Raw genomic sequence first — 22,409 nt, 5'->3', positions numbered from 1 at the left:
GCACAGGCTGCCCTTCCCTGACCCGGTTCAGGGTGGTTTTTTGGGGACACAGACCTGTTGGAGCAAGTCCAGGAGAGGATTAGAGGGATGGAGCACCTCTGCTACAAGGAAAGGCCAGGAGAGTTGGGATTGCTCAGCCTGGAGAAGCTCTGGGGTGAGCTCAGTGTGGCCTTCCAGCACCTGAAGAGAACAAAAAATAAAGTGTAAATAGACATTGGACAAGGGCCTGAAGCGATGGGAAAATTTGGGATGTGGAATTTGTTCCCTACTCTTAAAAAAAAAACCCAAAAAACCCTACAGGATGATAACCTACAGCTCCTCACACACCACTAATTCCTTCCAAGAACCTCCTCAGAGGGGACACAAATCTGGGCCCTCCATCAAATCAGCACCCCCACGAATTCTGCAGGAATTCAGCCGGTTTCAGACATTTCCTCCCTGTCACAGGCTGCTGGACTGAGCTGGGATTCAGAGAGGAAGGAGCTCGTGCACCCACACACAGAGATGTAATCTCGTGTCACAATTAAGCCAGCCTAAAGAGCAAGTGCATTAGACCCTGCTGAGAAGGGATCTGGGGACAGAGGGGGAGAAAGGACTTTTCCAGCTCAGCAAGAGGAGTGACAGGATCACTGCAGCCTCCTCGCTCCCCTCCAGGACACACAGTCCTCACATCCAGGCTCGGAGGCTCAGCCAAAGCCTCTTTGCTTTCCCTGCACTTCCCACAGCCCAGGCACAGCCAAGGTCTGCTTTGGAAAAATCTGCTCCTTCGCCCTCCAGGAGCCCCAGCAGAGCTGCCAGAGCTGTGTGAGTGCAGCAGAGCCAGAGGGGACGGCTTGTCCCGCCTGAAGATCCTCAATTAACACCCTAGATCCTTGATTAACACCCTAAAAGATCTGATAAACCCGAGCTGGGTCGCTGCCTCCCTTGTGCCAAGTGACATCTTCGCATCTCCACAGCAACACGATTTTCCTCCACCTTGTTTCCTTGCCTCTCTTCCCACCGATCCGCCCCGCGTCCAGGGAGAGGGACAGCTGCTTTTTGTGTCACGAGAGGGTTGCTTTAGGCTGGAAGGGACAGATCCTGGCCGAGCTGATGCTCTGCCGAATGCGGGTCACTGCACAGCACAATCCCCGGGGCGGCAGGAGCAGCCTGGAGCAGCACAGCTACCTGGGACACAAATTAAACCACCTGGATACGAGTCCCTAAGGAAAAAGAGGGCACCTTCCCACCCAGCAGCAAGGTCACAGCCCCAGGAGTGTCTCTCTCACTCGAGGCAGGGAAGGGCAAATCCTCAAGATCCGTTTTAAGGCAAAAGTGAGTCTTGCAGAATAAAGACAGGATGGAAATCTGGCCCAGCCTCATCCAGGGAAAAAAAAAAAACTGGGGATGGTTTTGGTTTTGCCAAGCCTCAGCACAGGCTGCTCCGAGGTGAGATGACATTGCATCAGCCTTCTCCACCTCTGGGTCAGGAGGAGGAAGAAAAAAAGCCATCAACCCTTAGTCTGCAAAAATCCGGTGGTAGGGAGGGTTCTGGATAAAAATAACACCGAGGGATCATGGTGATTTTTTGGTGGGGATTTTTTTGGTTGGTTTGCTTTGGTTTGGGTTTTCCAGAGCTAAATTAAAATGTGGGGAGGTTTATATCTTGTGATTCTGTTCAGGTGAGACCTCACCTGCAGAGCTGCCCCAGCCCTGGGGCACAGCACAGGGATCTCTGCTGGAAGGAAAGGCTGAGAAAATTGGGATTGTCCAGCCTGGAAAAGCTCCAAGGTCACCTAATTGTGACTTCCCCAGTGCCTGGAGCCACAAGAAAAGTGGAGAGAGACTTTAGACAAGGGATGGAGGACACAGGGAATGGTTTCCCACTTCCAGAGGGCAGGGTGGGATATTGGGCAGGAATTCCTCCCTGTGAGGCTGAGGAGCGACTGGGATGGAATTCCCAGAGCAGCTTTGGCTGCCCCTGGACCCCTGAAGTGTCCAAAGCCAGGCTGGAGCCACCTGGGAAGGTGGAAGGTGTCCCTCCCTGCCCGTGGCACCACAAGGGTGGCACCAAAGCTCCATCCACCTGTAAGTCACCCCAGAAAACACCTGGAATGAACAGGAATGCAGAGCAGGGATCAAACTTATCCATCAATAACAGGAAAAGTGCCCAAAATAGCAGTTTTGGAAGGTTCCAAAGCTACTTGGGAATGCAGGCCAGATTTGACAAATAGCTCCAGCCAAAAGGGAGAAAATAATTAGAAAAACATTGAAACGTGTCATTTTTAGTTGTTGTTCTTATTTTTAAAAAGAGAAAAAAAAAAAAAAAAAGAAAACTGAAACGTTTTACTTCGGAAATGATGAAACATTTTAGTCCCAGCAGGATCTTGGAGCCTTTGTCCCAGCGAAACGGGAATGTTTATTCGGTTTGTCGCTGAGTGGCTGAGTTAAATGTCAGGAGGAAACTTCACTCCTGCTTTCTCGCGTAAAAATAAAAATTAAAAACGCACACAAAGATTTTTATCTGGTGGCACACCAGGGCATTAGAAGAGGCCAGATAAAGGGTTGAAGGCAAGCACCTTTCCTGTCCAGATCCTCAACTCCCCTAATTCCCAGCAGGCTGAGCCACGAGGGATTAGGCAACCTGCACGGAAAGGGGACGGGGTGACCTCAGGTGACAGCAGAGGCCACAGGAGAACGTTCCTTTTGGGAGCCTCCCATGGAATCGCCCCAAAACAACCCTGGGAACAGCAGGGCTGAGGGTGATGAAGGCTGAGAAGGACAAAAGCTGGTGAGAGATGCCCCCCAGAGCCACCAGAATGGAGAACTGGGACCTTCCCCAGCTGCCATGCCCAGGGAAAAGCCACATCCTGCCTCTTCCATCAGCACGGCAGCCTCTGCCAAGGAATCCGCCTCTCCCAGGGCTGGGGCCTTGAGTTGCCTCTAATTTTAGGGTCTGATGAAAAGGCTTGGGGTCTCCTCCAAGCTTTCCCAACAAAGGGCTGAGCGCCACAGCCAAGAGCCCCGGGATCCCGCAGCGCTCCCAGCACTCCCACGTGAGCCCAGATGTCCCTTTCCCTGCTCCGTGCCTTTCCCTGCCCACACACCACGGCCTCGCCACCACGGATAATTATCCCGGCCTCGTCACCACGGATAATTATCCCAGCTCCGGGAATGAGTGCTCCTGCTGCCGGTGATCTGATATCCACAACAGGCCCCCCGAGCTCCAGCCTGCTGAGAGCTCATCCCAAACCCACGGGCCTTGCCCAGATAATGACCTTTAACTCCTCCAAAGGCTAAGCCAGCTCCTAAACCAGCCAGGAGGGACCTGCAGCAGGAGGAGCTTTCCAAACTCCGTGACTCCAAAGCCTGGAGTGGCCCTTCCCAAGCTTGGGAGGTGCACACACCCCAATCCCAAATTGTCCCAGCACAGGTTTTCTCGGAGCACACAGAGCTTGGCGTGAGGCACAGAGACCCCGGAGTGTCCAGATGGAGGAGATGGAGCTGGTGATTACAGCAAGGAGGGAATTGGGAGCCGGGAGGTGAAACCAGAGAGGGGAAACGTTTAAAGCTTTAATCTTGGAAACAGCTTCCTGATAGGAGATTTATGAGCGATGGGAATAGTCTCCTTTGCAGAAGGCTGGAAGCTGTGCTGCTGAAACGAGAGCGGATAAAACAGGGAGGGGGATAAAACATGAGGGATGGATTTGGTTTGAGCAGAAGACAGGACCCGGAGGTTCCCTCCCAGCTCCAGCCACCTTCCCACACACCCAAACCCCGCAGCTGGGACATTCACCCCCCTGGATGAACCAGCAGAGGTTTGTCACAACATCCAGCACAGCTCCAGACGAGTGTGACCAGCCCAAATCTCTCTCCCCCTGGCAGCTGCTCTTGGGGCTGCTACAGAGCCTTGTTTTTTGGCTAATTCCTGCCGTGGTAGCCAGACCCCGGGGCTTGACACATCCGACTTTTGTGTGGGAGCCTGTGGAAGGGGCAGGTTCTTTAATACGTGTTTAACTTGGACCTTGAAGGAGCTGAACTTTTCCTGACTTTGCTCTCCCTGTATCTATATCCCACTTTCCTGTAATCAACCTTTCCCTTTTCTTCCTGCCTTGGCCTTTCCCAGTGAGTTCGTGGGTATTGGTTTTCTCTGGAGCTGCTTTAGTGCTGCTGGAGGATGTGGGAGTGACAGCTCTTGGCCTTCCAAGCTCTCTATTCACCCGACATTTATCCAGCTCCTCGTTCCCCTGGCTCCTCTTCCAACCTCAGCATGACCCTGAGAGGGTGAAAAGATGAAGGGGACAAGAGCCAGCACCTCTCCAAACCTAGCAGAGAGTCATGGAATGGTTTGGTTTGGAAGAGACCTCAAAGCTCACCCATTCCCACCCCTGAATGGACAAGGACATCATCCACTAGACCAGGTCGCTCCAAGCCCTGTCCAGCCTGGGAAAGGCTTTGTTGGGAAGCTCATCCAAGACTCAGCCTCGTAAAGCTGCTGAGCCAGAGCCCAAAACAGGGATTAGATGTTGAAGTCTGACCTCAGCCGGGTGCAGCCAGCCCAAAGCGCTCTGACTTCAGGCTTATTGCCCCACAAAAACAGCAGTGAAATCACTTCATGAATCCCCAGAGCCTCGTTTCCTCCCTTTCTTCCTTCCTTCCCCCGGCCAAGCTGAAGCTTAAAATAGTATTTCGCATTCCTCATATATCACTCCAGAACTAATTAACACCCAATCGGCCCGAAGCTCTTCCCACAGCAGCCTCAGGGTGCAACCTGCCCATCCTTGGCAGCAGCAGGAGCACCCACGGGGCTCCCAGCTCTTCCCAAAAGCCGTTTCTGATGGAGCATCTGGAAAGAACCGAGCTGACACAGGAAAACACCAGAATTCAAGCCCCACGTGCACTTTTATTTCCACCCCATGTGGACACACAACTCCACAGTGCCCATAAACTATCTCAACGCCCTGGTAAACGCTCAACACCACGAGCTGTCGCTCTTGCAGAGGTTCCAGCAGCTCCTAAATTCGGACAAAACCCATGAGTTAAGGTGTCTCCTCACTGGTACCCCCAAGGAGCAGGGCTCACCCCACCTCATGGGCAGTTTTAACTCAGCTAAAAAAGCTCCTTGGATTCAGCGCAGGGCGTGGGACAGGAAAGATGGAGCCCAGTCTTGCTTCACTCAGATTTGGCAGCTTTTTCTCGCCCTCTCAGCACCCCAGGCCAAGAGTGAGTCAAAAGGGGGCTGTGGGGATGACGGAGCTGGAAAAGGAAACTGGAAAAGGAAACGTCATCCAAGAGGGCTCCAAAACACGTCACCCATGAGACATCAGCCCCCTCGCTACAGCACCTTTCCTGCTCACACACCAGGATCACGGAGGGGTCGTGGACCAGGAGAGGGTGTAAAGAGTGGCACAAACTCAGGGAAGACGTGGCAGCGACAGGGGAGGGAGAAAAGGTCAAACACGCCGCGCTGCTTGACGCGTTTATTTGGTTTTCAGCCCAAACTTCCACCCACAGAGCAAAGGGAATGGGGGCTTGAACACTGCCCATGAGCTGGTTCATCACTTCAGCACTGTGCAGCCAGCCCTTGCATTTACTGCTTAAAATTACAAAAATATGTATCAAGTATCCCCACATCTCTGTAGAGCTCCATCCCTGATAGCTGTGAGGAGGCGGGAGAGCCAGAAACCCCCAAATTCCTTCAGGGAATTGCTGAAGGGAAGACAAAGTGGCACTGTGTGTGTCTGGTTGAGATGTTCAGTCAGGTTGAACTCAGTGATCTCAGGGGTCCTCCCGTGTCCTTCCAGCCATGCTCACCCTCAGGGGCCAGGCCTGGGGCTCACCCTCAGGGGCCAGGCCGGGGCCAGCAACTGTGACCCCCTCACACCCAGGTGCCCCCACAGAGAAGCCTTAAGGAGCTGCCACACGGGATGACACCTCTCTCCGGTACAAAGGCTGCACAGCGGCCTTCTTTCCTTGCTTGGGCAACCCTGGCACTAATGAGGGGCTGTGGGCAGCCCCCGAACAGGTCTCGGAGAGTGTAGAACCCCCTGACACAACACACCGCACTCGGCCGCGGCTCGGGCCGCTCTGAGGGGACGCGCCTCCTCCGGGCCCTTTTATAGCCCCCGCCGCGTTCGCGCGCGCGGTCACGTGATCTCCGTCCCGCCGTGACGTCATCGCGGCGCGCGGCAGCATGGCGGCGGCGCCCGGCGTGGCGCCGGTTCGAGCCCGGTGAGTGCGGGATCGGCTCTTCACCGCTGCCCGGCCCCCGCGGAACCCTCCCGAGCCCCCCTGTAACCCCCTCAGAACGGGTTCCGTCCCTTCATCACTTTCTCCGCTGTGTGGCCGGTCCTTTCATAACCCCCCGGTACACTGACCACCTCGCCGTGAGCCTCCCAGTACCTGCTCCATCCGTTCATAAACATTCCCGATCTCTCCATATCCCCTTTCCCAGCGCATTCCCAACTCCTCCGTAACCCCCCAGTACGTGGCTGGCTCCTCCACAATCCTCCCAGGACATTCCCATCCTCTCCGTGCCCCCGGTCCATGCCCAGCCCCTCCTGACCCCCTTTTCCACCGACACCCCCTTTTCCCCCTTTTCCCCGCAGCTTCCTCACCTCCAAGGAGCAGTTCCACGCCTACCTGCGGGCAGGGGGCGAGGAGAAGGAGGAGGAGGAGGAAAAGGAGGAGAAGGAGGAAGAGGAGCAGGTCAGCAGCGAACCCCCAGCCAAGAGGGTGAAGGCAGAGGAGCTCGGCCAGGATGGGGAAAGCCAAGGGGAGGCTGGAGAGGAGGAGAAGGAGAAGCCGGAGAAGAAAAGAGCCCGAGGGCAGAACAAGAGCCGGCCGTGCATGAAACCCAACTCCTATGAGCAGAGCAGGCTGTGCCCCTCGGTGACACAGGTGGGACACAGCGCCCCGCTCTGCCTGGGTTAGGTGGGATTTTGGGAAGGAATTCCTCCCTGGGAGGGTGGGGAGGGGCTGGGATGGAATTCCCAGAGAAGCTGTGGCTGTCCCTGGATCCCTGGCAGGGCCCAAGGTCAGGCTGGGCAGGGCTTGGAGCACCCTGGGACCGTGGGAAGTGTCCCTGCAGGTGGAATTAGGTGAGATTTATGATCCTTTCCACCCTAACCCAGTCTGGAATTCCATAAAAACCAGCGGGAAGAAGATGACACGGGATGAGCTGCATGCCACACACGTGTCACCTTCCCCAAAGTGTATCCCTCCCTGGGACCATTCCCACCCTCACCCGGGGGATCTCAGGTGCTCAGAGCACTTCTGGGTCCATCCCCACCTTGCCCCGCTCCGTGTTGTCCCCAGGGCTGTGCCGGGCTGTGCCATTTTGGGCCACGCTGTCGTTTCCTCCACGACGTGTCCGAGTACCTGGCGGCCAAACCGGCCGACCTGGGCCAGCGCTGCGTCCTCTTCGACACCTTCGGCCGCTGTCCCTACGGTGTCACCTGTCGGTTCGGCCGGGCCCACCTCGGGGACGGCCACCAGAACCTGGTCAACGCCGCCCTGGCCCAGCAGTGGGAAGGGAAGCTGCTGGTGAGGAACAGCCTCTCCAAGGAGCTCCAGCAGCAGCTGCGCAAGAGGAAGTTCAGCTTCCAGAAGGCTGAGGAGTTTCTCCGTGGGCTGCACGGCAGGAAGGGAGGCAAAGCAGAGGTGTCCAACTGCTCTGCAGCCAAGGAGGGGCTGGGAGATGGCCCTGTGCTGCAGGAGCAGGGGGAAGATCCCAAACCTGAGGCTCTGCCAAACTCCCGAGGGGCTGAGGATGCTCCCAAACCTGAGGCTCTCCAGAATTCCCAAGGGGCTGAGGATGCTCCCAAACCTGAGGCCCCGCAGAATTCCAGAGGAGCTGAGGGTGCTCCCAAACCTGAGGCTCTGCAGAATTCCCAGAGAGCTGAGGATGCTCCCAAACCTGAGGCCCTGCAGAATTCCCAAGGGGCTGAGGATGCTCCCAAACCTGAGGCCCTGCAGAATTCCAGAGGAGCTGAGGATGCTCCCAAACCTGAGGCCCTGCAGAATTCCCAAGGAGCTGAGGATGCTCCCAAACCTGAGGCTCTGCAGAATTCCCAAGGGGCTGAGGATGCTCCCAAACCTGAGGCTCTGCAGAACTCCCAAGAAGGGGCTGAGGCTGCTCCCTCCATCCCAACCCTGGGCCCGCTGACAGATGAAGATGTCACGAAGCTGCGGCCGTGTGAGAAGAAGAAGGTGAGAGTCCCTTGTGTCCTGGTGGGGACTGTGCATGGAAAGATGGAAGAAAATCCCCTTGGGGAGCCTTCAGCTCAGGCAGAGCATTTCTTATATATGGAAGGAATTCTTCCCAGTGCGGGTGGGGAGGGGCTGGGATGGAATTCCCAGGGCACCTGTGGCTGCCTCATCCCTGGAGGTGCCCAAGGCCGGGCTGGACAGGGCTTGGAGCACCCTGGGATAGGGGAAGGTGTTGCTGCCCATGGTTGGGGCATGGAATTGGATGATCCTTAAGGTCCTTTCCAAGCCAGCTCATTCTGTGATTCCATAAAAACCGTTGCAGCTCTGCTAAGCTGCTCCTCCATCCCTGTTTTCCAGCTGGAAATCCAAGGCAAGCTCTACCTGGCTCCGCTGACCACGGTAGGTTGATAACTCCATCCTCGTGCCGAAGTTCGCTGTGGGCACGGCTGGAACAGGACAGATCTCTGACAATCCCTGTCCCTGCTGTCCCTGGCAGTGTGGAAACCTCCCTTTCCGACGGATCTGCAAACGTTTTGGAGCAGATGTCACCTGTGGGGAGATGGCTGTGTGCACCAACCTGCTCCAGGGCCAGTCCTCTGAGTGGGCTCTGCTCAAACGCCACCACACCGAGGACATCTTCGGGGTGCAGGTGGGTGTAACCACCCCATAACCCACCAATAACTCACTTCCCGGGGGAAAAGCTGCCTCTGGAACTCAGGGGAGCTGTTTTTCCCTTTGGCAGCTGGAGGGAGCCTTTCCAGACACCATGACCAAGTGTGCAGAGCTCCTGAACAGGACAATCGACGTGGATTTTGTTGACATCAACGTCGGGTGTCCCATTGACCTGGTCTACAAGAAGGTGAGGAGTTCTGTGGTGCTTTGGCTTCTCCCTCATCCCTTGCTGCCTCATTGCTCTTTCCAGTCTGATCCAGAGCTCCCAGTTCATTTATGGGCAGTAGATGTCAATGAGAAGGGGAATAATCTGCTCAAGGAGCAGGGAATGGCTGTCTCTGCCTGTCAGGATGTGGGAGGGAAAATCACTTTGGAGTTTTTTTGAAGGATGTACTTTCTCCAAACTCTGAGATGCTCCAAGCCTTACCTGAGGAGCTCCAAGGACTCTCCACCATGTGAGGAAAGTCCTGAGTGTCCGTGTTGTGTCCCTCAGGGAGGAGGCTGTGCTCTGATGACTCGCTCCAACAAGTTCGAGCAGATCGTCCGCGGGATGAACTCGGTGAGTGGGAGCACCTGGAGCTGAGCTGGTGGAGCCCAGCCCAGCCTGGCCTCATCTCCCCACCTCTGCAGGTGCTGGATGTCCCACTGACAGTGAAGATCCGCACTGGGGTGCAGGAAAAGGTCAACGTGGCTCACAAAATCATCCCCAGGATCCGGGAGTGGGGAGCGGCCATGGTCACGGTACGGGGACGGATGTGTGGGGAGATGGCTGGGGAATTCTGCCTGGAGATCAGATGGGGATGACCTTCCCCTGCCTTTTAGTGTCCTCTGCTAATAAAAAAGGAAAATTCGGGTGCAGAGGGTGTTTTCCATGATCGTGGAATCCCAGAATGGTTTGGGAAGGGACCTTAAAGCTGATCCCATCCCACACACTGCCATGGGCAGGGACACTTTCCACTGTCCCAGGGTCCTCCAGGCGCTGTCCAACCTGTCCTTGGACACTTCCAGGGATGGGGGAACCACAGATGGTTCCTGCAATGCTCTGGAGCAGGAGTTTCTCCCAGTCAGGGGCGGGGAATGTGGGATCAGCTCTTTGTGTGGGGATTAGTTCCATCCCAGGGTGCATTCCCTGGGGAGAACCCCTCCTTGCTGCGGCTCACAAATAGCCCAAACTTCACTCCAAAATCCTCCAACCCTGTCAGCTCTGCTCAGCCCACTGTGAGCACCCAGATTTGATCCAGAGGTAAATCCCAAGGGATCCCTTACCCAGCTCTGCTGTGTCACCAGTGGTAGATCCCGATCCCGAGGCCAATCCCGAGGCTCCTTTCCCCATCCCGGTGTCCCCGTGTCCCCCATCCTCGCTGTCCCTCCCTGGCAGTGCACTGAGGTGGCCCTGGCTGTCTCCACAGCTGCACGGGAGGTCCCGGGAGCAGAGGTACACCCGGAGTGCAGACTGGGAATACATCGCCGAGTGCGCCCGCCTCGCCAGCCCCATGCCTCTCTTCGGTACGTGGGCGCTCCTTTCGGTTCAAATTCCTTCAGAAATGGGGAAGAAAAGGTGTTCCAAAGGATGCTGAGCGTGGCTGGAGCATCCCTGGTGCTGCTGATGTGGTGTCAGAGGGAAGGGACGTGAATCACTCGGGGTTTAAAGGTGTTTTCTTGCCCCTGTGGTACAAAATCCCTAAACTTTGAGGGAAACCAGCTGAGAGCGAAGGAGAAAAGAGGAGAAGGTTCTTGTTTTTTCCTTGTAAGGGAACATCCATCTGAAACATCCCTGGGAATCCAAACCAGGAGCCTCTTTGGACCATCTGGCTCTTGGACATTGTGTCCATTTGGAATTTTATCCCATGCCTGGATTAGCTCACTTTGACTTGTCCTCACGGATCACTTTGACCTCTGGCTTCTCCCTCCTTTCCGGGCAGGAAACGGGGATATTTTGTCCTATGAAGATGCAAATCGAGCCATGCAGATGGGAGTTTCTGGAATCATGATTGCAAGGCAAGTGCCTGTGTTTCCCTTCACTCCTGAGCTCTGGTGGTTCAAGAAGAAAATAAAAATATATATATATTAAAAAAAAAAATCCCTAAACAAACCCAAAACATGGAATTTCCTCTCAGTGAAACCACTCTGAAAACTGGTCAAATCAATTTGTATCAGTTGAAACTTCTTGTTGGAATGGAAAAGGAGATTTAAAGCAGAATTGGCTGGGAAATCAGTGCTGGAAAGTGTCTCGAATTATCAGGAGCATCAGTGATGGGAATAACAATCCCTTTTTTTTTGTCTTTGGCTGCAGAGGGGCACTCATCAAACCCTGGCTTTTCACGGAAATCAAGGAGCAGAGGCACTGGGACATCTCCTCCAGCGAGAGATTTGACATCCTCAAGGACTTCACCAACTACGGCCTCGAGCACTGGGGCTCAGACACTCAGGGAGTGGAGAAAACCAGGAAATTCCTGCTGGAATGGCTCTCCTTCCTGTGCAGGTAATGCTGCCCAGCCAGGAGGGGATCCTTAAACAATAATTAATTAATCCCTAGCCCCTCACTGCTGTTTTATTTTTGTTTTATTCCAGGTACATTCCGGTTGGGTTATTGGAACATCTACCTCAGAGAATCAACGAGCGGCCGCCCTATTACCTGGGGAGGGATTACCTGGAGACCCTCATGGCCAGCCAAAACGTGGAGGATTGGATCAAAATAAGGTAAATGAAGCATCAAATTTTATTTAAATTGCTAAAAAAGGGACGTGGCAGAGCCCCTGTAGAGCCACAGGGCCGTGTGACAGCTGGGGACTGAGCACTGACCCCTCCTTGGGTTTGGTTTTGTTGTTCTTTCCTCCCTGGAAGTGTCCAAGGCCAGGCTGGATGAGGCTTTGGAGCAACTTTGGGTAGTGGGAGGTGTCCCTGCTCACAGCAGGGGTGGCACTGGATGAGCTTTGATGTCCCTGGATTAATTCTATGATTAATTCTTTCTCCCAGTGAGCTGCTCCTGGGCCCTGTCCCGCCCAGCTTCACCTTCCTGCCAAAACACAAGGCCAATTCCTACAGGTAGGGCTGGCCAGACCTTGTCCCCCGGCGGCAGGACATTGTTTGGATGGGCTGTGAGGAGGAGCAGGGCTCAGCAGCTGCGCTGGCAGCTGGAATAAAGCTGATGTTTTTAGAGGCTGGTGAGTTTTTTTGCCTTCCTGCCCCACGTCAATCCTGGCAGACAAACAGCTGTTAGTGAGGGGATCTTTGCCTCCAGTTCACAGCCAGAGCTGCCCCACGTCGCTGAGAAAGAAGCCTCAGTTCCCAGCGGGATGTCCTTGGGAGTGACAAACACCCAGCGACGTCCCCCCAGCCCTTCTGCTGTCCCCCACAACCGAGGTGACACAGAGCTCCAAAGAGAAGCTTCTCAAAGAATTCTGAAGGCTCTGGGGACAACCTGGAGGGTCTCAGCAGCGTGCCCACACCTGGGGTACCCCAGTGGCACCAGCAGAGTGGGGAGATCAGTCATCCCAGCCCTGCCAGCATATTGACATCCGTCATGGCCACCTCCACAGGGCAACGACAGCTCCTCAGCCACTCTGCTGCCGCAAAAGCGAGGTGGCAGGGCTGGGGCATCGCGGGGATCCCCTGGACCACCCCAGTCTCGCCCCAGCACAAGCCCCTGGGCGAGCTGCTGCCTCGGTAACGGTCATGGCGGCCTCCTGTGCCTCGGTAGGTGTCATGGCGGCCTCCTGTGCCTCGGTAGGCGTCATGGCGGCCTCCTGTGCCTCCTTAGCCGTCATGGCGGAGGCAGGAAGCGGAAGACGTTGTTGTCACGTGACCCTCGCCCCGTTCCCGGTGCGGCGGCGGTAACGCCCGGTAGTGGCGGGGCGGGGGGAGCACGGGGGGGAACTGGGGTGAACCGGGAGGAACCAGAGGCACCGGGAACCGGGGTGGTGTCCAGGAAAGGGCGCTGGGGACCCAGCGGGGTAAGTGGAGGGGTACGGAGGGAACGGGGGTGAGCGGGGGGCACGCGGTGGGTCGGGATGGGGACACTGGGGTGACTGGGGGGGCACTGGGGCGATGGCAGAGGGCTGTGGGGCGTCCAGCAGGAGCACTGGGGACACTGGGAGGGTGCTGCAGGGGTAACTGGGACACGCAGAGGGGATAACTGGGGGGGGCTCAGGGGAACTGGGAGGGTCCCCAGGCACTAACTGGGAGAACTGGGAGGACACCGAGCGGTGCCCGGGGGTTCTGACGCCGCTGTGCCCGCAGGATGCTCCTGCGCTCCTGGAAGTCGCTGTTCAAGGGGCGGCTGCTGCTCCTGACCAACACCCTGAGCTGCGGGGGGCTCCTGGCAGCCGGGGACTGCCTGCAGCAGGAATGGCACCGCCGCAAGCACCCCGACAGCCAGCTCCAACTGGGACGCACTGGTGAGCGCTGGGATGGGCAGCAGGGCGGGATGGGCTCTTCAAATCCCAGTGCCACAGGGCAGGGATAGCTGGAGACCGCTCACTGTCCCATCCAGGAGCAGCCACAGAAACCCATCCCAGCCCCTCCCCAGGAGGAATTCCTTCCCCAAATCCCTCCTAACCCAGCCGGGCTCTCTGCTTCTCCTCCTCTCCAGCCTCCCCTTGGCTTTCCCCATCCTGGCCGAGCTCCTCTGCCTTCACCCTCTTGGCTGAGGGTTCGCTGCTGACCTGCTCCTCTTCCTCCTTCTCCTCCTTTTCCTCCTCCTCAGCTCCTTGGAGGTGAGGAAGCTGCAGGGAAAGGGGATGTTGGTGGAAAAGGGGCTGGGCATGGACTGGAGGGATAAACCCACTGCTGTTGTGTTGTTTGCAGCCCGGATGTTTGTGGTGGGCTGCAGCCTGGGGCCGATGATGCATTACTGGTACCTGTGGCTGGACTCTGCCTTCCCCGCCCGGGGCGTGCGGAGCCTCAGGACGGTGCTGAAGAAAGTCCTCATTGACCAGGTGGTGGCATCGCCCGGCATGGGAGTCTGGTACTTCCTGGGTACGTGGGGCACTCAGGGGTGGCTGATCCCAGCCCCTGTTCCTGCACAGACACCCCCAAATCCCACCCCAAAATCGCTGGAAGATCCTGGAGATCTGGCAGCTTTGGGGCTGTTCCCTGGGGGAATTCAGTGTCTCAGCACTCTCTGGGGAAAGAACCTTTCCCTGATCTCCATCCCAAATCCCTGAACTTTTCCCTGATTTGTCCCAAATCCCTGAACCTTTCCTTGATTTCTATCCCAAATCCCTGAACTTTTCCCTGATTTCTATCCCAAATCCCTGAACCTTTCCCTGATCTCCATCCCAAATCCCTCAGCCTTTCCCTGATTTCTGTCTCAAATTCCCTGAACTTTTCCCTGATGTCCACCCGAAATCCCCTGAACTTTTCCCTGATCTCTATCCCAATTTCCCTGAACCTTTCCCTGATCTCCATCGCAAATCCCTCAACCTTTCCCTGATTTCTATCCCAAATCCCTGAACTTCTCCCTGATGTCCACCCCAAATCCCCTGAACTTTTCCCTGATCTCTATCCCAATTTCCCTGAACCTTTCCCTGATCTTCATCCCAATTCCCTGAACTTTTCCCTGATCTCTATCCCAAATCCCTGCCACAGCTCCAGACACATCAGCGCCTTCCCTTTCACTTTTCCTTTCCATTTCCTGCATCTCCCTCCCTCCGGCTGCTGCCGGCTCTGCCCTCCCCGCCCACACCGGGAGGGGTTTGGGGCATTTCCCGGCGATTCCCACCCCTAATTCCCAGCAGGGAATTCCCATCCCGCCTGACCCCGCCTGTCCCCGCAGCCATCGGCACCCTGGAGGGCCAATCTCTCCAGGAGAGCTGCGACGAGCTGAAGGAGAAATTCTGGGAATTGTACAAGGTAAATCTCCAGCCTCTCCCCCTGGTTTTTTTTTCCCCCTCCCTGCTGGGCTCCCTGGGGAAGCTCCCAGCTGCTCCTGGGTCTTTTCCAGGCGGACTGGTGCCTGTGGCCGGCAGCGCAGATCCTCAACTTCCTCTTCGTGCCGCCCACGTTCCGCGTGGCTTATGTCAACGTGGTCACCTTGGGCTGGGACACCTACCTGTCCTACCTCAAACACCGGGTGAGCCTCACCCCTCAGCCCTTTCCCAGCCCTGGGAATGCTCAGCTCATCCCATTATCCCTGGTTTTTTTTTCCCTGGTTTTTTCCAGCCCCGCAGCGCCGAGCAGAGCCAGCGCAGTGCCGGGGCGTAGACACAGGGACACGAGCTCGTTCCAGAGGCTCCTACCTGCTCCCAAATGGATTTCTGGGCATTGGGGATGGCCCCAGGTCGAGGGAATGGCCAGAGCCAGCCTTCCTCCCCATGTGCCTGCTGCTGGTTAATTCATCTGCTAATTACAGCCTAATGAGTTGGGGTTGTAACAATCTCTTGTTGCAGGATAAACCTGTGAAGTGATTTCTTCTGAGATTTGCCCCTGGAGCCGGGGTGAGGAGGAGCTGCTGCAGCCCCTGGGAAGGGTCCTGGCTGGGTTTGTTCCCTCTCCAGAGCAAACCAGCCTCTTGCTGCTTCTCCAGCACCTTCCAGCCACCTGGATCCCCACTGAGCAGATAACGGGAAGGAATTCTTCCCTGTGAGAGTGGGGAGGCCGTGGAATGGAATTCCCAGAGCAGCTGTGGATGCCCCTGGATCCCTGGAAGCGTTCAAAGCCAGGCTGAAGCACCGTGGGGCGGTGGAAGGTGCCTCCTGCCCGTGGCAGGGATGAGATTGAAGATCATTCCAACCCAAACCCACTCCGTGATTCACTCCTCTCTGCTCTCCCTGCAGCTCCTCACTCTTTCCCCTCCTGCTTTGTCCTCTCCCAGCTCAAGGATAAAATCCCTCCACTCCTCTCCTCACTGCCTCAGCTCCCATTTTCCCCCCTCGCAGCTCCGGGGGCTGCAGCCACCTGGATCCTCTATAAATAGGGATGTGATTGCACCCGGCGGCTCTGCGGCGCTCGGGAGGCGGAGGGGGGCAGGGCTGGAGCCACGTTTTGGCAGAGTTTGGGCCATCACATCCCTCTGCTCCCAGCCCTGGGTAAGCTGGATGCTCCCTGCATAACCCAAGAGCTGATTTTTTTTATTTATTTTATTTTTTTTTTCCCCCTCACTGTCAATGAAAAGTGCCTGAATGTGATTTTTTTTTTTTTTTCTCCCCCCTGATTTTTAAAGCTGTGCCTTAATGTTCTGCCTTGGTCCTTCTTGTCACACCCTCAGGGGGGACTCAACTCCTCCCTCAGCAGCAGCAAGAGCCATTTGGAGGATGATCATTTTTAAAAAAAAATCAGATTAATTTTGCTCCTCTCTGGCAACTCAGGGACCCCGAGGAACGTCTGATCAGCATCGGTTTATTTCTTCACAACATTTCTTTTAATACAGTGATTTTTAGGAAATTGTACACTTTTTTTTTTTTTTTTTTTTTTTTGACACTTTTGACATTTGTACAGTACAGTGTAACTCTTCCATAAGTAAACTTCACAAAAAAGAGGGAGGAGAAGGGGGGAAAAGGGGAAGGGAAGGAGATGGAATCATGGTGAGGAGGGGAGGTGGAAATAGAGGGGAAATCTGTAAAATAAAGACACAGCGCTTCAGGAAAAAAAAATAATAAATCAAGGGCAGCTCTGTCATGGCTACGGGAATATCCACTTATTCACAGTCTCCACAGAAGCACAGAACTACAGGAACGCGAGATCCCAAATCCCTGGAGCAAACCAGCCACGGTCCCAGCCCTGCTCTCACCCCCACGAGCCCAACCCAGGGCCAATTCACTCCAGTTGGCTCGGCCTCAGTGATGGAATTGAAATTCATTTTTCTTTTTAAACCTTATTTAAAGAATTAAGAGTTTTCCTGTCGATCGGTTTGGTTGGGGTTTTTGTTTTTTTTTTTTTCCGGTGGGGTTTTGTTTTGTTTTAAAGTGATATTCACAAGCAAGGTTACCACACTGAGAGAGAAAACAAAAGAAAAAAAAAATAATCAGAATATATATATATATATATATATAAATGCACCACCACGGCCACAGCACAGCAGGTCACGCGCACAGCGTCACTTCCTACGCCTATTTACAAGGAATTTCTGTATGTACAAGGAGGAAGACGGCGGGAGCATAAATTAGCATCTATTTATACAAATAAACAAGAGTCAGGAAATATCCATCCAGCTTGGGGAGGGGGGGGACAGGAAAAGCCGGGCACAAAGAGCCCCCTCCACCAGGAGCTCTCGGGGTAAAGGGGGGACACACGGGGTGGGTGGGGGAACTGGGGGGGTCCTGTCACAGCACCCACACACTGGGAAAAGGGGGTCCCAGGGTAGGGGGATCCCCAGGACAGGGAGTCCCAGAGCAGGAAAAAGGGCAAAGGGGGGTATCAGGACAGCACAAAGAGGGGGGGTCTCCAGAGCAAAAGGGGTGCCAGGACAGGGTGGGGATCCACCAGGGATAAACGGGGCAATGGGGGAGTGATGGTTTCTTGACAGTGATTAAAAGCAGAACGAAGGGTGGAGTTTTCTACCAGCCCAGGCTTAAAAATAAATTAAGGAGTGAAGGGGAAAGGAGGGAACGGGAGGGGCATAGCCTAATGAATTGGGGTGGGGGGCTCCTAGAGGGGCCGCAGCCCTTTCGGAGGTACCAGCAGCAAAAACCCCCCGCGGGACCCCCAAGAGGAGGAGCTCGGGGTGGGGGTGGGATTGGGGTGCACTGACCGGATTTTTTTGGGGGGAAAGGGGATTTTTTTGGGAGGTGTGGGGCTGGCCCCTAGCAGGCACAGTCCTGGTGAGGGGGAGCCTGCTGGTCCGTGAGCTGGGGGCCCTGCTTGGCGCCGGTGACCGCGGGGTCGGCCGTGTCCAGAGACTCGGACATCTTCTCGCAGATGATGTCCACCAGCCGCTCGAAGGTTTGCTTCACGTTGATGTTGTCCTTGGCGCTGGCCTCGAAAAACTCAAAGCCTGAGGTGGGACAACGTGGAGAAGGGGAATGGGAGGGGACAGAGGGACAGGGGACAAGCACAGGCATCAAAGCTGCGGCCTTGCATCCGACCTGCCGCCGCTGCTCCTCCTGTCGTTCAATATTTCATATCGACCTGCCCCCACCACCCATAAAATCCTGGTTTTCCCCACACAAAGACCCCCCTAAATCCCCCCCCCCAGCATCTCTCTGAGTGTTTAAGCTGTGTAACTGCTCCGTGGTTTTTCGCCGGGCGCCAAGTCACCGCCGACGTCGGAGCGGAGCGATTACACGGAGGCAATTAAGCCCTTAATTAAATTAATTGTGGGCTGGCAGCCGTGGCTGGGGAGGTCCCCTCTTCCCCAACTCACCCAGGTGCTCGGCGAGCTGGCGGCCCTTCTCCGAGGAGACCACGCGCTCGTCCTCCATGTCACACTTGTTCCCCACCAGCAGCACCTGGGCGTTGTCCCAGGAGTAGGTCTTGATCTGGGTGGACCTTGGAGAGGGCAGAGAGGGGTCAGAGTGAGGTGGCTGGGGAAGTTTGGGGGTGCCCAGAGCCCCCTTTTCGTGGCGCTCACCAGTCCTGCACGGCGTTGAAGGACTCCTCGTTGGTGATGTCGTACATGAGGATGAAGCCCATGGCCCCGCGGTAGTAGGCGGTGGTGATGGTGCGGTACCGCTCCTGCCCGGCCGTGTCCTGGCAGGGCACAGGGGACAGCAGAATGTCACCCTCAGGGGTGCAGGGACACCCTCTAGGGCCACCAAGGCCATGGGGGTAAATCCATCCCCACGCTGGTATCATCGCCTTGGTAGGACAGCTCCATGCTGACCATCACTCAGCTGACCATTTTAGCAGAGTGGCCATCACCCCACGGTGACCATCACTCCACAGTGACCATCACCCCACTGTGACCACCACCTCTCACTGACCATCACCCCACTGTGACCATGACCCCACAGTGACCATCACCCCTCACTGACCATCACCCCTCACTGACCACCACCCCACATTGACCACCACCCCACACTGACCATCACCCCCCACACCACCAATTCATCACCCCCCACTGACCATCACCCCACACCATCCTTCACCCAGCTGATCATCACCCCACACTGACCATCACCACACAGTGGCCACCACCCCTCAGTGACCATCACCCCACACTGACCATCACCCCACAGTGGCCACCACCCCTCAGTGACCATCACCCCACACTGACCATCACCCCACACCACCACCCCTCACTGACCATCACCCCACACCATCCTTGACCCAAATGACCACCACCCCACACTGACCATCGCCCCCCTCACCAACCACCACCTTCACCGTCCATCTCCCCACACCAACCACCGCCCCCTCCCCACCACCCCACGCCACCCCATGGGTCTGGGGGGCACCTCCAGGGTCTCCCTCCTCACCCAGATCTGCAGCTTGATGCGTTTGTCGTTCCGGTAGATGGTCTTGACCTTGAAGTCGATGCCCACGGTGCTGACGAAGGCGGGCGTGAAGGAGTCGTCGGCGTACCGGAACAGGAAGGAGGTTTTCCCCACGCTGCTGTTGCCGATGATCAGGATCTTGAACATGTAATCGAAGTTCTGGTCCGAGGATTCCTTCTGCCCATAGCGGGAGTCGGTAGCGGACGCCATCTGCAAGGTGGGGCAGAGGCCGTGACGGGGACGCTGGTGACAGTCTCAGCAGTGCCAGGCCCCGCTTTGGAGACCTTTTCCCGGCACCACCAGCACATAGATGGGGAATATTTTGGTTCAGGATGGACGACGGTGTGGCCATCAATGGGTCACTCAGCCCTCGGGCCACCTCCTGTCACCACCCCAGAGCAGGGACCCCGCAGCGTGTCCACGGCAAATGTGGGGCACGTGGCTCCTGGGGTTTGCCACGGGCTCCGGAGATTTGCCGTGCCTCCCAGCGTTTCCCACGGCTCTCAGGATTTCCCAGAGCCGCCAGGAATTGCCACGGCTCCCGGGATTTGCCGTGGCTCCCGGGATCTGCCGTGGCGTCGGGGGTGCGGCCGGGACGCCGCAGCCTCTTCCCGCATCTTCCTCGGTGACAAAATGGCACCGGCGGCGGTGCCCCCGCACGCCGCGGCCAGCGCGGGGACACGGAGCCGTGGGGTGTCCCACGGAGCCCCGGGGTGTCCCACGGAGCCGTGGGGTGTCCCAGAGCACCGTGGGGAGGAGGGTGACGCCAGGCAGGGGGGCACAGAGGTGGGTGCTCGCCGAGGGTGGAGCAGAGGGATGCGGGATGGAGCACAGGGATGCTGGGCGCTGCAGGGAGAGGATGCTGGGCGCTGGTGGGCATTTTGGGGTGCTGATGGAAGGGGGGGATTGATGGGGGGCTCATGGTGGGGGTGCAGGGCGCTGCGGGGAGGGGGTGCCAAGGTGCCGATGTTTTGGGGGGGTGCAGCGTTGGAAGGAAGGGGTTCAGGATGCTGATGGCGGGGTGCGCAGGGTGCTGATTGCGGCGCGGGGGGCTGCGAGAAGGGGTCCAGGGTTCTGATGGGGGGCTTATGGAGGGGGTGACACGGGGTGCGCACGGGGCTGATGGGGAGGGGGTCACCCCTTGCTCCCCCCGGGTCACCCACTCGGTCCCCACCGCACCGAGACCCCCCCAGGCCCTGCGCAGCCCCCCCCCCCCCCGCGCCGCATCCATCATCATCATCATCCCCCCCCTCCCTCCCGCCTCCTCCGCTGCAGCCGCCCCTCCCCTCCCGGTGCCGGGGGGTCACGGAGGGGCTCTCGGGGGGGGTCCCTGCGGGGTGTCGCTGTGGGGGGGTCCCGGGGGGGGTCCCGGTGGCGGTGGGGGTCTCACCTCTGCCGCGCTCGCGCCGCCGCCTCCTCCCCGCAGCGACTGCAGCAGATGCGGAGCCCGGGTGACGTCGGCTGAGGGGCGGGGCTCGCTATGCAAATGAGCCCCTACGTCACGGGCGCGCCCCTGAGGGCGGCGCTGATTGGCTCGGCGGCGCGCTCTGATGGACAGCGGGCGGACGGGGGGAGGAGACTCCCCCTCCCGGTGCCATGGTGGGCGCCGCCCCCTCCTCCGCCAAGGCGCAGTGGTGCGCTCCGGCCGCTGCGCGCGGGCCGCGGGATGAACCACCCTCTGCACCGGCGGGGGGGTAGAGCGAACCATTCCCGCTCAAAGGGGGAGGGCGAGGTTTGACAGCCTCCCTGTCGCGACATGGCGCGCTATCGCGACGCCTTCCCCAAAGCCTGCAGTGGAGGGCAGCGTGATCCTTCCCGTGACAGGGCGGCTGGCGCTGAGGCGGGGCTGCTGCGCAGGTGGGCGGCCATGTCCTCCCTGGCCCTGAGGCTCCAGCGGGGATTAGGGCCGGTGGCATATGGCGGCCTGAGGGCAGCGGCGCCGCCCTGCTCGGGCCTGCCGTGCCCGGGGCCCCGGGACCCTCCCGAGCCCTGCCCTGCCGTGCCCGGGGCTCCGGGACCCTCCCGAGCCCTGCCCTGCCGTGCCCGGGGCTCCGGGACCCTCCCGAGCCCTGCCCTGCCGTGCCCGGGGCCCCGGGACCCTCCCGAGCCCTGCCCTGCCCTGCCCGGGGCTCTGGGACCCTCCCGAGCCCTGCCCTGCCGTGCCCGGGGCCCCGGGACCCTCCCGAGCCCTGCCCTGCCCTGCCCGGGGCCCCGGGACCCTCCCGAGCCCAGCCCGGGGGGCTCCGTGCTTTCTGTCCCGCTGCAGCTCTTTGCTCCTGAGCCAGGCTCATCGCAGCCCCACAACCCCGGCAGGACGCCGGGTGGGCAGTGGCGATATTGACCACAGCCCTCAGGGACATTGAGGTGACAACGACAGTCCAGCGGGGGATGGATGAGCAGGAGATAGGGATGGACACAGCCACGGGGATGGACACGGGCTCAGGGGTGGATCCACACTTAGGGAGGGATCCAGGCTCAGGGATGGATCCAGAATTGGGGATGGATCCAGAATTATGGAGGGATCCAGAATTATGGAGGGATTCAGGCTCGGGGATGGATCCAGGCTCAGGGATGAACCTGACTGCTGTGGGCATTTAGGATTATCACTTATCATCTTCCCCAGGTGACAACCCCACCGCCCTCCTCGTGCTGCAGCCCCTCAACCAGAAATGTAGGAAAAAAAGAGCTTTTTCCACCGTTCTGCCCCGCTCCAGCCTGGCAGAGTCTGGATTGGGGGAATTTGAGCGCACACAGTCTCATCCTGGAGAGACAAGAGGACATGCAGCACCCACCAGAGACGGCACGGAGCCACCACCGCCCCGTGCAGGACCCGGCATTCCCGGCCAAACCTTGGAAAAAAACCATCTGGACAGGGAAAGAACCATCAACCCCCGAGGCCTCGCTGCTTTCGGGCGGGCAGGGGGCGAGGGCCCCACGTGCCAGGGCAGTGCCACGGGTGGGGACGTGTTTGCGGAGATAAATCACCGTGGGGAGCAATGCGGAAGAGCCGGGAGCGGGCTCCGCACCGCGCCAAGCCGGCGATTAAATATTTACCTTCAGCAGGTCGTGTTTGCCAGTGATGGATCGGCGTTTCCAGGGAGGAGCTGGCTTTTGTTCCAGCACACAGCCAGGTCCTGCCCGGTGCCCGGCGGGAGACGGGGCCACCAACCGCGC

General features: G+C 57.8%; 4 protein-coding genes across 5 annotated transcripts in view; 3 read left to right on the top strand and 1 right to left on the bottom strand.

Annotated features, from left to right (window-relative positions):
* UBA52 (ubiquitin A-52 residue ribosomal protein fusion product 1) overlaps positions 1-22,409 on the top strand; it is a 196,724-nt gene that overhangs the window by 28,362 nt on the left and 145,953 nt on the right. The gene's annotated exons all lie outside the window — the stretch shown is intronic.
* On the top strand, positions 6,157-12,019 carry DUS3L (dihydrouridine synthase 3 like). Its single transcript, XM_066336067.1, has 13 exons — positions 6,157-6,210; positions 6,588-6,879; positions 7,297-8,190; positions 8,548-8,589; positions 8,687-8,839; positions 8,933-9,049; positions 9,356-9,421; positions 9,493-9,603; positions 10,272-10,368; positions 10,785-10,860; positions 11,156-11,344; positions 11,434-11,562; positions 11,839-12,019. Exons 1-13 carry the CDS (start codon positions 6,173-6,175, stop codon positions 11,909-11,911), a joined length of 2,277 nt encoding a protein of 758 aa, XP_066192164.1. The 5' UTR covers positions 6,157-6,172; the 3' UTR covers positions 11,912-12,019.
* Positions 13,049-16,250, top strand: MPV17L2 (MPV17 mitochondrial inner membrane protein like 2). 2 transcript variants are annotated; one of them, XM_066336486.1, is made up of 5 exons: positions 13,049-13,259; positions 13,669-13,839; positions 14,639-14,715; positions 14,807-14,935; positions 15,252-16,250. In XM_066336486.1, the coding sequence occupies exons 1-5, from the start codon at positions 13,103-13,105 to the stop codon at positions 15,267-15,269; spliced, it is 552 nt and encodes a 183-aa protein (XP_066192583.1). In that variant the 5' UTR covers positions 13,049-13,102; the 3' UTR covers positions 15,270-16,250. The 2 variants fall into 2 exon arrangements, with proteins under 2 accessions (XP_066192583.1, XP_066192582.1); XM_066336485.1 differs by having other exon boundaries at positions 15,025-16,250.
* On the bottom strand, positions 17,287-20,780 carry RAB3A (RAB3A, member RAS oncogene family). The gene is made up of 5 exons (XM_066336484.1): positions 20,626-20,780; positions 19,218-19,445; positions 18,371-18,489; positions 18,164-18,288; positions 17,287-17,794 (listed from the first exon to the last, which is right to left on the bottom strand). Exons 2-5 carry the CDS (start codon positions 19,443-19,445, stop codon positions 17,604-17,606), a joined length of 663 nt encoding a protein of 220 aa, XP_066192581.1. The 5' UTR covers positions 20,626-20,780; the 3' UTR covers positions 17,287-17,603.

Source organism: Sylvia atricapilla, chromosome 26, assembly GCF_009819655.1.
Source record: "Sylvia atricapilla isolate bSylAtr1 chromosome 26, bSylAtr1.pri, whole genome shotgun sequence".
Classification (NCBI taxonomy): Eukaryota; Metazoa; Chordata; class Aves; order Passeriformes; family Sylviidae; genus Sylvia; species Sylvia atricapilla.
The sequence above is the reverse complement of the archived record's forward strand: the minus strand, read 5'-3'. Positions and strand labels throughout refer to the sequence as shown.